The 15,969-nt window shown below is 41.5% G+C and overlaps 1 protein-coding gene and 1 pseudogene across 1 annotated transcript; both read left to right on the top strand.

Moving 5' to 3' along the window:
- Positions 1 to 4,731: 4,731 nt before the first annotated feature.
- LOC139267674 (U2 spliceosomal RNA) lies at positions 4,732 to 4,911 on the top strand (annotated as a pseudogene).
- Positions 4,912 to 6,502: 1,591 nt separating this feature from the next.
- On the top strand, positions 6,503 to 7,484 carry znf513a (zinc finger protein 513a). The gene has a single exon (XM_070884235.1). It carries the CDS (start codon positions 6,503 to 6,505, stop codon positions 7,283 to 7,285), a length of 783 nt encoding a protein of 260 aa, XP_070740336.1. The 3' UTR covers positions 7,286 to 7,484.
- Positions 7,485 to 15,969: the final 8,485 nt, after the last annotated feature.

Raw genomic sequence — 15,969 nt, 5'->3', positions numbered from 1 at the left:
TGGCTGTTACCTGTTGTTTGAAGCCCCATCCCAATTTGGTGTCGACTGCAATTTTAGACAGCTGTTTCTGTACCCAGTTCTAAATCATTAATAAACACCATAAACTGCAATGGCCCAGCTTTGATTCCTGTGACAACCCACTAGTGAGCTCTTGACATGTTGATGCAGCTCCATTCACAACTATCCTGCATGTTCTCTGGTTTGGCAAATTTTCAATCCTCCTCAATCCATGTCTCATGGACTGGTGTAGCATTGTGACAAATGCCTTGCTGAAATCTAAATCTTGCACACCCACTGAATTTCCATTGTGAACAGGATGTGCCATTTCTTGAAGAACCTTTTAACTTTGCTTACACCACACCTAAACATGATTCGTGTTTCATTATTCCATCTTTTAAGATGCCTTCTTAATTCGTCAAGCCAAAGCAGCTGTTATGTTCGCTGGCCTGTAGTTTTTGGGTTATCTCCATATCCTTTTATGAAGATATTGAAGTCTCCTCCATGATCCTGCTCAAAAATTCTGTTACCTCGCCGTACGACTCGGTTTACCCTCCCCATGCACTCATCTGGACTGCCTTTGCCTGCTCCTTTCCTACCCGTCACATGCAAATGGGCGGGGGAATGGCGCCTGCTGTCCAAATAGATTTTCTTGCTATCTGCTGCACTTACTGCTGCTTGCCTGAACCACCATGTGGAAGGTGGCAACAAGCCCCAGGAAGTGGGGTACCTAAATGGGAGAGTTTCTGGCAGAGGTCTCCTCTCCCTCCAGGCAGCCCCAGACACTTAGCCGCTCAGCTGAGGTGCTCAGTTTTTGTTCCAATTATTGAGGCGGTTTCTGCCTCTTTAAGGTCCCTCATCTTCTGGTGCTACAGCGACATCCCAACTGGTAGGCTCCCCAATGATGGCTGGAAGAACCTTCCCACTGAAACACTGCCACAAAGAGGAGAATCAAGACTGATAGATTAACATTTTTAAATAGACTATTCCAGGCACCAAGCTTTTTATTTTACTTCATTAGTTTCTGAACGAGTTTGAACGAAAGAAACCTATTTAGACCAGAGGTTTCCTGTTCAACATGCTGTTGAGGTCTGATTACATGTAACCAATCACTATTAACATACAAGAGTGGCATCCTCCCAGAGACCAAGTTGGCTGAAGCCAATTTAACCTAATTGCCAACCTACAAAACTTGCAAAAGATTGACAAATAGATTAAAAAAAGCTGATACAGCCTGAAAAAAAATTGACAACTCAAAAAAGGATTGTACAGCTCTGAATAAAGGCCTGTAACCAAGCGTACTGCTTCAAGGAGGCTGGATTAATTCAATTTTTTTTATTACACCAGATTTCAGGATTTTTGATAATGTTTTGGGACAGTTGAAGCCCTGATCAGGAAAAGGTATGTTCCCAAAGGTAATCACAGGAATTGCAGAAAGGTATATGGTGTAACATTGCTTCATGGAGTCAGTTTGGCATTTTTGATCAATGATTACTTAAAATGTAAAAAGAAATTGGCCATATTACAATTCTCTATTACTTTTAACAGCAGTTGCAGCATTTCGAAAGCACAGACTTTTAATTCTAAAGGTACTTTCCTCTTTGTCCAACACAACAGTTTAGTGACTGATGAATTCGAGTTGATTCCATGATCTGATGCTACCAGTGTGGAATGGGAACCACATCTCAGGGGGTCATGGGAATGTGTCATTTACATTTACATTTTTCTTGCAATCTATAAAATTATAGATTGTCAGAATTCCAACTAAAAGTGTAGTTTACATTTTACAACTAAATAAAATCAGCAATAGGTATTTGTTGCACAAACTGTAAAGGTTGCAGCCCAAATGTGATCCTGGTATTTTGTTTCAATATGAAAGTTTATACTTTGTTTTTATCAATTGTAAAATTATAAATGGGAGATCTGGTGGTGCAATACATTTGTGTAATAACATGTAATGTAAGTTTGTGGGATGGAAATTTGTACCTGCAAATCTCTACATTGCAGCTGTGCCATTAGGGCGAGGAGTACAGCTGACTAGATGTGCTGGGGGCATTGAAATACAGGTTAACACCCAAATTTCTTAGCAGCTGTGCCTTTACAACATTGGTAGGAATGTGGAAAGGTCACAGTAGTGAAGGTAACTCAATTTTGTTTAAAATGATTAGTGATTGCGTTGAAATATTAACAAAAAAAGTTCATCACATAAACTGCACTAAAATTGTTCACACCCATTTTACTGAAACTTTCCTGCTGGCTAGTTTGGTAGCTACGGAAGCAGAGTTTTCAGATGAGTCTCTGCCAAGCTTTTCCAGATACTGGCCTTGTGTGAAAGCAAAATGATTGCACAGACATTCTTGATTCTTGACAATGTCTAGTACTCTCTTTTTCTCTCCCTCTGAGCTGAGTGATTGTGATACTTTATCTAAAATCAAACAAATGCAAATCTTCATCACCATTTGCACTAATAAAGTTCACACATCACTTCAGAGTGGGGAGGGAAAAAATTGGGAAGTCATGCTTAAGTTTTCAAAAAGCAGTGTCAAAAGAAGGCACATAGTCCCTTCCTTGGATAAAGGTATACAAAGGTAGCCCTACAACCCTTTTTAGATCTCTGCGATCCTCCAATTCTGGCCTCTTGCATATCCCCGATTTCAATCACTCCATTATTGGCGGCCGTGCCTTGAACTATTTCGGCCCTAATTCTGGAATTCTCTCCTTAAACCTCTCTACCTCTCTCTCTTCCTTTAAGTTGCTCCTTAAATTAAATATTGGGAAAACCGAAGCTATTGTCCTTGGTCCCCACCACAAACTGCGTTCCCTAGCCTCTGACTCCATCCCTCTCCCTAGCATTTATCTGAGGCTAAATTAGACTGTTCACAACCTAGGCGTCATATTTGAGCCTGAAATGAGCATCCGGCCACATATCTGTGGCATAACTAAAACTGCCTATTTCCACCTCTGTAACATTGCCTGCCTCTACCCCTGCCTCAGCCCTTCTGCTGCTGAAACCCTCATCCCTGCTTTTGTTACCTCTCAACTTGACTACTCCAACGCACTCCTGGCTGGTCTCCCACATTCTACACTACGTAAACTTGAGGTCATCCAAAACTCAGCAGCCTATGTCCTAACTCGCACCAAGTCACGATCACCCATCACCCTTTCACTCGCTGACCTATGGTTAAGCAACACCTCGATTTCAAAATTCTCATCCTTGTTTACAAATCCCTCCATGGCCTCAACCTCCCCCCCCCCCCCCCCCCATCTCTCTAATCTCCTTCAGCCTCACAACCCCATGAGATGTCTGCGCTCCTCAAATTCTGTCCTCTTGAGCATTCCTAATTATAATTGCTCAACCATCGGGACCATGCCTTCAGCTGTTTGGGCCCTAAGCTCTTGAACTCCCTCTCTACCTCTCTCTCCTCCTTTAAGATGCTCCTTAAAACCTACCTCTTTAACCAAGCTTTTGGTCATCTGCCGTAATCTCTTCTTTTGTGGCTCGGTGTCAAATTTATCTGTTTTGTCTTAGGTTATTTTACCACGTTATAGGTGCTATATAAATAAAAGTTGTTGTTGTTTAAAACCTACCCCTTTGACCAAGCTTTTGGTCACCTGTCCTAATATCTCTTTATATGGCAATTTTTATCTGATTACGTCCTATGAGACTCCGTGAGACTTTATTTTTACTCCATTAAAGGCGCTATATAAATTGGGAAAAGGGAGGGGAGAGGAAAAAGACTTTGGACCACGGAGATTCGCATATTCTCATTAATTTAACAAAAACTTGATTACAAAACATTTGTGGATTTTTTTAGCTCAGAGTATGCTGTGAGTGTATGTGTGTGTGAATATCACCTTTCTGCCTTTAGTTAAAAATACCCCGCGGTCGAGTTGAGATGCGTCTGGATTCCTCAGTCAGTAATTAAGGAGCATCAGCTCCTGAACTGTTTCTGGCAATCAATATCGCACAATCAGCCTCCGCACTCGCTCTCTATCTCTCTCTCGACACAATCTCATTTTTATGACAATTACTGAACTTTTTCAAGCAGCAGCCATTGAAATGATGAGCATGCTTTAAAAAAACTGATGTACAATGAACAACAAAATAAAGAGGCTAAGCCGGGATTGGAATGCTTATGCCAAGACAATGTTTCCAGATCACACTGACACTGGACTGTTGAACGCTCCTCGCATTGCAATATATCATCTCTTCTGTAAATGTGCAATGTTTCAGCTCTTATGCGAAAGTGCTAACTCACAACACATTATGGGTGATTTAAAATTATTTAGAAAGAGGGAGTTTTTGAGGCCGGGAGTGAGCGTTGAATGGAAGCCAGAAACATTGATGTTCATGCAAAACGCTGATAGTCGACCACTTTATATTTGACATCTCAAAGACAAAAAACAAAAATCTCCCTATTTGTCACACCGATCTGCTCAGTTCCTCTCTGCATGGACTTGGAATTTACCATTGGCATATCAATCTGCCTACCTCTGGCCAACCATGATACTGTTCTATTTTAGCTCATACCATTTAATTTCTGCATCCGATGAAGCTGAATGTGTTTTCAATTGTTGTCTGTGATTCTCCTGGCTACTGACCAGCAGCAGATGCAGTGCAGCAGCAGCATCTGAAAAGCGAGTTCACTCAAGGTTTACAGCAGTCCTCATTGAGTTCCATCCTTGTTATCATTTAATATTATCTAATGGCTCATAAAGCATCACCTGACAGCAATCGCTTCTCAGCCTTTTGGCTAAGATCAAGTGTAGTTTCTGTTCTTATCAGTTTAATATCCCCTATGGGGACCAGATATTGAATTGTTTTTTGGAACAGGGAGCTGGAACAGGGGCTTGCCCCGTCCACTCCATGCACCGACCTGGTATTGCAGTGCTTCCAGGAACGGTGCAGCTTCCCCTCTCGGCCTTTTGGCTAAGATCAAGTGTAAATAGCGCAAAGTTATCTTTGGCGCTGGAGTTGATCTGACAAGAATTGGCAAAAAAAAAAAATCACCTGACAGTAAGCTGTCTGCCATTACTTTTTGTGCCTTCATTCAAATAATTACTGAAATTAAGTTCTTCTCTCCTTGACTAACAGAACTATGCTGTGCAACTTATTACACTGTGCATCTTATTATAACAGAAGCTTTGGCTGGTGCCCAAGTGAAGCTTTACTAGATTGTCACAGTGGAAACATTAAAATCTTGTCTCTATAAAATGCCATTTGCCAATTGAAGCAGCAACAGAGTTGATATAGGTCGATCTGCACAGGTGATTCCCAGAGATTAGGAAGCACAATAGAGAGAAGCGATGTGGACATACGTTATTTTACCCATCAGAAGTTTTGTAAATAACTTTAAGTGTGGACTTATCTGGGACCTCTACACATAAAAACAGCCATCTTTCAGGGCACTGTACACAGAAAAATAGCAATATATATGCTCTTTAATTTTTTTTTAAATCCCTTGTTTCGTCATGCCAAAGGTACTGACTTTCATTGGGGTCCAATTCCACAGACACCAGCAGCTCATAGCGAACATCAATGTTTCTGGGCTCCAATCATACGCTCACGCCCGGCCTCATAAACTCCCTATTTCTAAATCATTTTAAATCATCCCATAATGTATTGCGAGTTATCACTTCTGCACAAGTGCTGAAGCATTGCATGTTTGCACAAGAGATACGATACAGCGGAGAAGTGCCATTGGGTTTTCTGTGAACATTGCACTGGTTGCAGTCTGATACTCAGAAATAAAGTGTCAGGCTTTAGTAGCTGCAGCTGACAGCTCAACACAGTCCTGGCCTGTGCAGGAGCCCTAGCTTGTGTAGACCAATGCCTCTGTTGTCTATCAGGCGTTCTCATAAATTGGGTTGTCGGCTTTTGGAGGAATAGTACTCTGGGAGTTTGCTCTTGATTACCTGTGAGAGTCTGATATGGCTGTGTAACACCGCTATTGGATTCCGGAGTTAATATCCGACTGAAGTTGGTGAAGTCGTGCCTTGGTTTCCATCTCTGACATTTTTGGTAATTAAACCATTATGTTAAAAAGCCTTGATTAACTGGAGAACAGCCACACATCATTATCATTGTGATGTTAGTTACTTGATATTTTACTAACTCAATCACGCAACTTTCATCATCGCATCACAGTAAAGATGTTGTTTGGTTAAAAGCTGTGATGTGTTAAAGCTGTATATATAGTCGCATAACTCATCAATTTCACATAAGAATGCGAACAGCAAAAAGCTTAAATACTGCATAAGCCTGCTGCAGCTAATGTCACAAACCACTTTGCCGATTAAATGTTTGAAATCCCATTTTATTTTCATGATTTGGTGTGCAGTAGATCAGAGACCAAAACTGCAGAAAAATACTTATGTTTAAAGATCCGAATGTCATCCTGACAGTGTAGTCAGTCACTGCCTGGTTTCCATTATGCAGGTTATGTCTCTCTCTCTCTCTCGGTTTGGTACAGTTTTTATGGTGATAGGAATCACTGACCGTGCCATGTACTTCATTTTATTTGCAGATTCCGATGTCTCCGAGTTTCTGAAGAATGCCGATGAACCGGGAAGCCTGCTGGACACAGGGGATGGAGAGGAGGAATCCGACTCCCTCCCGGAACTCTTACTTCCTTTCACTTGTCAACAGTGTGGCATGGTGCTGGATGACTGTGCGCAGGAGAATAGTTTGGTCGGTCAGCTGTGTCCAAGGTGTATCTTTGATGGATTGACCCATGCTTTAGGGGAGGAGGGAGAAGAGGAGGACATAGGAGGAGGGGAGATCAGCCCGGGGAAAGCCGACAAGGTATTCCCTTGCAAGCTGTGCACTTTTGTCTCTCAGTATCCCAACCACCTGGTGAGGCACATGAAAACACACAGTGGGGAAAAGCCGTACAAATGCTCTCACTGCGACTACGCTTCAGCCCACCTCGACAATCTCAAGAGGCACGTCCGTATTCACACTGGCGAGAAGCCCTTTAAGTGCGATCGCTGCAGTTACGCCTGCGGCAACATGGCGAATCTGAAGCGGCATGAGCGCATCCACTCGGGCGACAAACCCTTCAAGTGCCACATCTGCAACTACAGCTGCAACCAGAGCATGAATCTCAAACGCCACATGCTCAGGCACACGGGAGAGAAACCGTTCAAATGCCCCCAGTGTGAGTACACCACCGGACACTGGGACAACTATAAAAGGCATCAGAAGACACACGGATGGATGGATGAATCCCAAAAGGATTGCCAGGAGCAAGGACAAGAGACTGAGCTGACGGGCGGAGCATTATAACCATGTGTTGATTACTCTTTGTCAGGGAGTCTCATCAACATCTGGAACCGGCGGGAGTGTGACACATCCCTATGCGGGCACATGCTCAGTCATTCTGGGTCAAACACTGACTGAACGCCAACATTTGGTGAAATATTTTTATCTGATTTTTATTGTGATTTCAAAAAAAAACCATATCGATTCTTATGTTACCGCATGTTTCTGAGATACTTGAGTTCTCGTAAGGCCTGTCCCACAGCGTGTGCTTGCTCCTTGTCAGTATGGCAAGTGAGTTGGCAAAGCATGACATCCTGCAACAACCCCTGCACAACAACCCCTGCATGTGTCTGTGTTCTGCCTGAGTGCCCCAGGTTTGCATAAAACGTCCTGAAGGCAGGGACACCACCAGTTTCTGAGTGAATGTGAAGGATAGCAAATTATTAGGTGCCATAAATCACTGGTCCTGCACATCGGGTAAGATGGAGCCTTTAAAATGCACCTGCCAGCAGCGCAGGTTATACTGCTGGCAAGTCGGATGAAGTATCGTTCACCGTAAGCTTTTAAGTGAACAAAGTGATTGAGGCAAAGGGTGAAATAAATCACCTGTTCACCCGACTGACACATTATTTTCACGAATAGACTTTTTTTTCTGGGAGCACCAACGGGTAACATTTTCCGCTAGAATCTATTTTCAATTCTATCTACTGATGATATGTTCTGAAAAAAAAACTTGTTCAGTCCTTATATGTACCTCCATTTGAAAGTGGAGTATCAGCTTCATATCATCACAGTCTGCTGACTGTTGCCTTGTGAAACTGTCAGGCTCGTTGTTTACAACCTGATCTTGATGAAACCAATCTGTCTGCTGCTATCTTTTAATCCACTAAATTTACTGCTTGATTTTGGAAAATAGGAATTTCTGATTTACGAGCAAAAGCTCCTGCTGGCAATCTCGTCGCAGCGTTTCTGGTCTGGGAAAAAACAACCGCTCATGTAAGACCATCAGGGCTGGCTGCTGAGCTCTGACATCGGAGTAAAACAATGCACCACCTGAGAATTATCTGCTATAAAGGAGAAAACCCGTGACTACATTTATTTTGTTACATTTTTTGGGGCTGGGACCTTTTCAGTAACAGTCGACATGAACAATGATTTATCTTTCTGAAATGAGAAATTTTAATGTCTCATTGGAAACAAAATAAGAAAATGAGCCAAACGGGTCAGTTAGCATTTGTAAAGGGTAACAACAAATTAATGTGTTGAGTGAGCATCTTTATCAGAACTGACTGATGAAAGTCATGATCTCTCTTCTGATGAAGAGTATACGCCTGAAATGTTAACCTGTCTTTTCCTTTTACAGATGAGACCAGAGGGCCTGACTGTGAAATAGGTATAAACAAAGAAAGAAACATAAATTGTGTTCAGTGAAAAAGCTGTGGCTATCCATGTTTTGCACAAGTAGAAATGTCTACTGTAGAAAATTTCTGTGTCCAAATATTGTTACACAGTCGTATACCGAGACAGAATAGCTTAATCCACTTGCATAGAATGTACAGCACAGAAACTGGCCATTCGGCCCAACTGGACTATATACTTGGCACCAAGATCTTCAAAGTGAGAAAGTTCAAGCTGCCCATCTTCTGTTCCCTTCGCCCCAATTGTCTTCTGCCCACTATTGAAGCAGGTGATTTCACATGTCATTCAAATAGCCATTCCTCATGTGATCCTTGTTGGTGAATCTCAGGAAGATATTCACTAGTATGGGCAGAACAATTATGTCTGATCCTGTCCTCACCCGACGTCCATACACATTTCACATCCGGCAGGGCTCACTGGATGGTGTTCAGGAGCTGGAACCCTAGCTGATTATTCCCTTCACTGGGGCCACGTGAAGAAACTCCTGCTGTTGGCCCAGCTGGGATCAGCAATCAAACGCAGGCCCTTCAACCTAACACCAGCATTATTGAGGAGCCAGCTTTCAATAAACTTCTACTTTCAATAAACTTCACACCAATCAAGTAAAATCAATATTAATCACTTAGTTGTTACTGACAGTAATAACATGCACTATGTGGTGGGGTCCATAAGGAAATCATAAAACCAAAGCCCAACAATGCTGTAAATTGAACAGACTATTGCCTCAGGGCGGTTCAATCACTCATGCTATGGATATTCCTAAATTGACCATGCTATGTTCAGTTTATGCGCCTGTTACCATGAACAAATAAATGAAATGCACCATCAATGACCACCACTTATTTATACTTACTGCTGGAATTCCAGTCATCTCCACATGTCCTCCTTTATTTAACCCAATAAGTAAAATTCGCAGCATGCTGAACCCCTCAGCTACCACTCTCAGTATTCAAGATTACACAGGCAGAGCCAGCTCTCCTGTTAATAATAAAGTAATATTCATAAATGTGATGACTAGAGTGCAGGAATCAGTCGCAGTGATCCCTATAACCACAAGCTCCGAATTTCCTTGGAGCTACTCCTGCTCCGCCTCTGTAACTCCACTGAGCATGCGACGAAAATTTGCGTAAATGGGGTTTCTGGTGAAGTTGCGGCAGCTCCGAAGAAATTCTCAGCACTTGTTACCTGAAACAGGGGGGAAAAGGAGAAATATTTGTATCCTAGAAATGTTAGGCCATGCAGTCAGCTTTTTTGTATAAAAATACAGCCTTGTCAAGATTTTCGTAGCCTTGTAATCGCCTGGAGATTACGGGAAGGTTTTCCCAATCTACCGCTGTAACTTTGGTGGAAGATTGGTGGAATTCTCTGAAAAACAACATAAAGGCCCATTTTTAGAGGCTTTCTGACAACCTTCACACAAAGCTAAGACAGTAGATCGGAAGAACCTTGCACGGAAAAATCCCCCCACCCCAGCCTTTTAAAGACATTTTATGACAAAGCGATTATAAGCGAGAGTAATTTAAAAAAAAGTGGTCTGTTGGTTAAACTAGTAAAATATTTTGCAGTAAATGCTGGGCATACTGATGAAAATTCTGATGAAAGGTCCCACCCAAAACAGCCTCTTTCAGATGTTAATCAACCTGGTATGCATTTTGAGCATTTTCTGCACTAAATTCCACTTTCCAACATTTGTGGGTTTTCTTTTTAGATCACAAGATAGTCATGGATGAGATCATTCATCCATCCATTCAAAAAGAATCCATATGCTTCCATCACAGCATCCAACTGTTTCTTCCATAGTTTACATCTCCAGCACCATAACCATCGTCAGAACTTTTAACTTCAGTGGAGATGTAAAACTGGTGATATCAGATTGGCCGCCCATTCTTACTCCGCCCGATCAAAGGAAAATCTGGCAGGGTGAATAACGGGCAGCAAATCCAGTATCACTCGCTTTACATCCCCACCGCTTGAAAGTTCAACCCCATGTGTTGACTCTTTGTGTGAAGAAGAACCTTCCATCTGTCCTACATTTGTCCGTCCTTAGTTCCAACCTGTGTTCTTTGTCTTATTCTCATGATTAGCTTGAATCAGTTTTCTGGATTGACCGTTTCTGTGCCATTTACTACTTTATCTATCTTTATAAATAACTACCTTTCAAACCTGTAAAGCCCACGTTTTTGCAATCTTTCCTCATAACTGGATCTTCTGAAGCAAGGTATCAGTCTTGTGGCTTTTCTTTGCATAACCTCCAAGACTTTGATGCTTCCCTTATAGCTCAGTGACCAAAACTGGACACAATTTAAGGTGCACTCTGACCAGAGAACTGTAATGTTTAAGCATGACTTCCCCTGACTTGTACTCTCCTGTGTTTATCTAAGTAGTTTGATTTGTTAATTGCTGCTCCACTGTGATTGGACATCCAAAATATTTTGCAGCTTGTGATTAGACATTAACAAATAGAATTTGTGGTTGTTGTTGCTGTGATTGCCAACTTAACAGTTACTGCACTTCAAAAATATTCATTGCGTGAAGCTTTTTGAGATGTTGCAGTGTTAAGGTGCTATTGAAATGCAAGAATTATAATTACTGTTAATAATAATGATGAAAAATTCCCTAATCCAGTCCATTAGGTTTTCTTATCAGGCTGATTTATAATCAAATTACATGGCCATGCAACCCACCATAGTGACTTTTTTTTTTAAGTGTGTGTGTATTGTTCTTAGATTTTTGATTCAATTTAAAATGATTGACTTATGCTGTACAAAATTGCTCACAACATGGTTGTCCTAGGCTGCCAGACAATATGATTCCTCTGCCCTACCCCAGCCTTGTCACTGTTTACTTCTGTGAAAGAATTGACCAAACTGTGGCCAATCTGTTTCTCTGAGTGTAATCTTGATACCTTATTCTCTAAGGCACACCAAAATGCTGCACAGGTAATACTGTAAAATGTGGTAATAGATTGTACCATTGCAGGCCATGCAAGTGTTAAAAACCCTATCAGCTCTCAATTGTTCAGTATGAACATTCTAGGATTTTTTTTTACACCAAAACAGGCAACTGAGATAAATGCTTTAAGTATCTTGAGGTCGTCTCTTGTGGCATGATGTATTAGAATAGTTAATAGCAGGTGCTCATTGAGACTATTTCTTGTCATAGAATGATATAGCATAGAAGGAGGTCTTACAGCCCATTATGCCTTACCAGCTCTTTGAATGAGCTTTCCAATTAGTCCCATTCCCCTGCTATTTCCCATAGTTCTGCAATTTTTTCCTTTCAAGTATTTATCCAATTCCCTTTTGAAAGTTACTATTGAATTTGCTTCCACCACCCTTTCAGGCTGTGCATTCCAGATCATAATAACTCACTGTGCAAAAAAAATCTCCTCATCTCCCCTTTGGTTATTTTGCCAATTACTTTAAATCTGCGTTTTCTGGTTACTGACACTCCTGCCAGTGGAAACAGTTTCTGCCTGGTTACACTATCAACCCCTCATAATTTTGAAAGCCGCTATTAATCACCCCTTAATCTTCTGTGCTCCAAGGAGAATAATCTCAGCTTCTCAAGTCTCTCCATATTATTGAAGTCCGTCATCCCTCATACCATTCTTGTAAATCACCTCTGCAACCTCCACAAAGCCTTGACATCATCCCTAAAATGTGTTGCACAGAATTGGCCACAATACTCCAGCTGAGGCCTAACCCGTGATTTATAAAGGTTTAGTATTACTTCCTTGCTTTTGTACTCCATGCCTCTGTTTATAAAGCAAAAGATCATGAATGCCTTTTTAACAGCCTTATCAATTTGTCCTTGCCACCTTCAAAGCTTTACATAAGAACATAAGAAATGGGAGCAGGAGTAGGCCACCTGGTCGAGCCTGCTCCGCCATTTAATAAGATCATGGCTGATCTGATCATGGACTCAGCTCCCCTTCCCTGCCCGCTCCCCATAATCCTTTATTCCCTTATCGCTCAAAAATCTGTCTATCTCCGCCTTAAATATATTCAATGACCCAGCCTCCACAGCTCACTGGGGCAGAGAATTCCATAGATTTACAACCCTCTTGAGAGAAACATAGAAACATAGAAAATAGGTGCAGGAGTAGGCCATTCAGCCCTTCGAGCCTGCACCGCTATTCAATGAGTTCATGGCTGAACATGCAACTTCAGTACCCCATTCCTGCTTTCACGCCATACCCCTTGATCCCCCTAGTAGTAAGGACTATATCTAACTCCTTTTTGAATATATTTAGTGAATTGGCCTCAACAACTTTCTGTGGTAGAGAATTCCACAGGTTCACCACTCTCTGGGTGAAGAAGTTTCTCCTCATCTCAGTCCTATATGGCTTACCCCTTATCCTTAGACTGTGACCCCTGATTCTGGACTGGCTAGGCTTATACTCACTGGCATTTAGAAGAATGAGAGGGGATCTCATAGAAATGTATAAAATTCTGACGGGACTGGACAGATTAGATGCAGGAAGAATGTTCCCGATGTTGCGGAAGTCCAGAACCAGGGAACACAGTCTAAGGATAAGGGGCAAGCCATATAGGACCGAGATGAGGAGAATCTTTTTCACCCAGAGAGTTGTGAACCTGTGGAATTCTCTGCCACAGAAAGTTGTTGAGTCCAGTTCATTGGACATATTCAAAAGGGAGTTAGATGTGGCCCTTACGGCTAAAGGGATCAGGGAGTATGGAGAGAAGGATGGGGTGGGGTACTGAGGTTGAATGATCAGCCATGATCATATTGAGTGGCAGTGCAAGCTCGAAGGGCCAAATGGCCTGCTTTTGCACCTATTTTCTATGTTTCTATGTTTCTATGTCAACCCTTTAAGTATCATTCGCCAGTCTATCCTAGCCAATTCACATCTCATACCATCGAAGTTACCTTTGTTTAAGTTCAGCACCCTAGTCTCTGAATTAACTGTGTCACTCTCCATCTTAATGAAGAATTCTACCATATTATGGTCACTCTTCCCCAAGGGGCCGCGCACGACAATATTGCTAATGAATCCTCTCTCATTGCACAAGACCCAGTCTAGGATGACCTGCTCTCTAGTTGGTTCCTCGCCATATTGGTCTAGAAAACCATCCCAACGGCCACCACACGTTAAAAAATCCACGCACAGGCATCTTCCACTCTCCAAGATGTAGTTCAGGATCTGGAATATTAGGTCCTTCATTGAAACACCTGTGAACTCATCCCTTTTTGGCGTGGAAGCAAGTCATCCTCGCTTTGAAGGACTGCCTATGATGATGATGATGATGATGATTGCATGCATCCCTAATTTCCAGTTTGATGCCATCCCCAACTGTACTACTACTGTTTGGTGGTCTGTACACAACTCCTTCTAATGTTTTCTGCCCTTTGGTGATTCGCAGCTCTACCCATATAGATTCCACATTATTTTATATGTTTCGATAATATCACCTCTCATTCTTCTGAACTCCAATAAGTATAGGCCCATCCTGCTCAACCATTCTTCATAAGTCAACCCCCTCATGTCCAGTATCAATCTAATGAACCTTCTCTGAACAGCCTCCAATGCAAGTATATCCTTCCTTAAATACGGAGACCAAAACTGCACAAAATACTCCAGGTGTGGCCTCACCAATACCCTGTACAGTTGTAGCAGGACTTCTCTGCTTTTATACTCCATCCCCCTTGCAATAAAGGCCAACATTCCATTTGCCTTCCTGATTACTTGCTGTACCTGCATACTCACGTTTTGTGTTTCATGCACAAGGACCTCCCAGGTCCCTCTGTACTGCAGCACTTTTCAATTTTTCTCCATTTAAATTATAATTTGCTTTTCTATTTTTTCTGCCAAAGTGAATAACCTCACATTTTCCCACATTATACTCCATTTGCCAAATGTTTGCCCACTCACTTAGCCTGTCTATGTCCCTTTGCAGACTTTTTGTGTCCTCCTCACAATTTGCTTTTCCATCCTTCTTTGTATCTTCAGCAAACTTGGCTGCATTACTTTCGGCCCCTTCATCCAAGTCATTAATATAGATTGTAAATAGTTGAAGTCCCAGCACCGATCCCTGCAGTACCCCATTAGTTGCTGTTTGCCAACCGGAAAATGACCCATTTATCCCAATTCTCTGTTTTCTGTAAGTTTGCCAATCCTCTACCCATGCTAATATATTACCTCCAACCCCGTGAACTTTTATCTTGTGCAGTAACCTTTCATGTGGCACCTTATCGAATGCCTTCTGGAAATCCAAATACACCACATCCACTGGTTCCCCCTTATCCACCCAGCTCGTTACATCCTCAAAGAACTCCGGCAAATTTGTCAAACTTGATTTCCCTTTCATAAAACTCTGCTTAATTGAATTATGCTTTTCCAAATGTCCTGCTACTGCTTCCTTAATAATGGACTCCAGCATTTTCCCAATGACAGATGTTAGGCTAACTGGTCTATCGTTTCCTGCTTTTTGTTTGCCTCCTTTTTTAAATATGTGTACATAAACCCCAGTCTCACTGTTCTTGCACCCCCTTTAAAATTGTACTACTTAGTTTATTTTGCCTCTCCTCATTCTTCCTTCCAAAATGCATCACTTCACACTTCTCAGCATTAAATTTCATCTCCATGTATCTGCCCATTTCACCATTCTGTCTGTGACATGGCCTCTCATTTAAATTTCCTGAAGGAATTCATTAACTTTCAATAATCCAAAACCGAGTTTCCTCCAGATGATATTTTCATCTCCTGAATATTGTGCCTCTTAATGTTCCAAAAACTATTTAATAACCTAGGCCTAAGTTTATTCTTATAACCTTCAAATCCTGTTTCTAACCATATAATCAATTTTTGAAGAGATCATTTAGTGAGTACTTCTTAACCTTGATGAAAGTCTATTCCACACAACATCTCTCAGAGGAAAAAAACATATTTCCAAATCCCTAGGTGCACGAATCTCCACTATTTTGCATAAATATTCTAGTCTCACAATCACAACTGAAGTTAAAACCTCTAATTACTTTAATGTTAACCATTCCTTTTATCATTTTAAAATACCTCAATCATGTCACCTCTCGATCTTTTTTACAATTTATAGAAATTCAATTCTGTCAGCCTCTTTATGACTTAAAAGTCTTGAATTCTGGAATCATTCTAGTTATTCCTCTCTCAATCCTCTCTTTTAAACATAGAATGAGAATAACTGCAAACTGTATTCTAAATGCTATTGATGATTTATGAAGAATGTTTGGATTACTAACCACATATAGCTTGATGTCCTCAGAAAACCATGTATCATTACCAGAAGTAC

Source organism: Pristiophorus japonicus, chromosome 7 (genome assembly GCF_044704955.1).
Source record: "Pristiophorus japonicus isolate sPriJap1 chromosome 7, sPriJap1.hap1, whole genome shotgun sequence".
NCBI classification, from domain to species: Eukaryota; Metazoa; Chordata; class Chondrichthyes; family Pristiophoridae; genus Pristiophorus; species Pristiophorus japonicus.
The sequence above is the reverse complement of the archived record's forward strand: the minus strand, read 5'-3'. Positions and strand labels throughout refer to the sequence as shown.

Bases quoted from the DNA above. Each gene is read 5' to 3' on its own strand.
- znf513a (XM_070884235.1), top strand. From the start codon at position 6,503: ATGTACTTCATTTTATTTGCAGATTCCGATGTCTCCGAGTTTCTGAAG.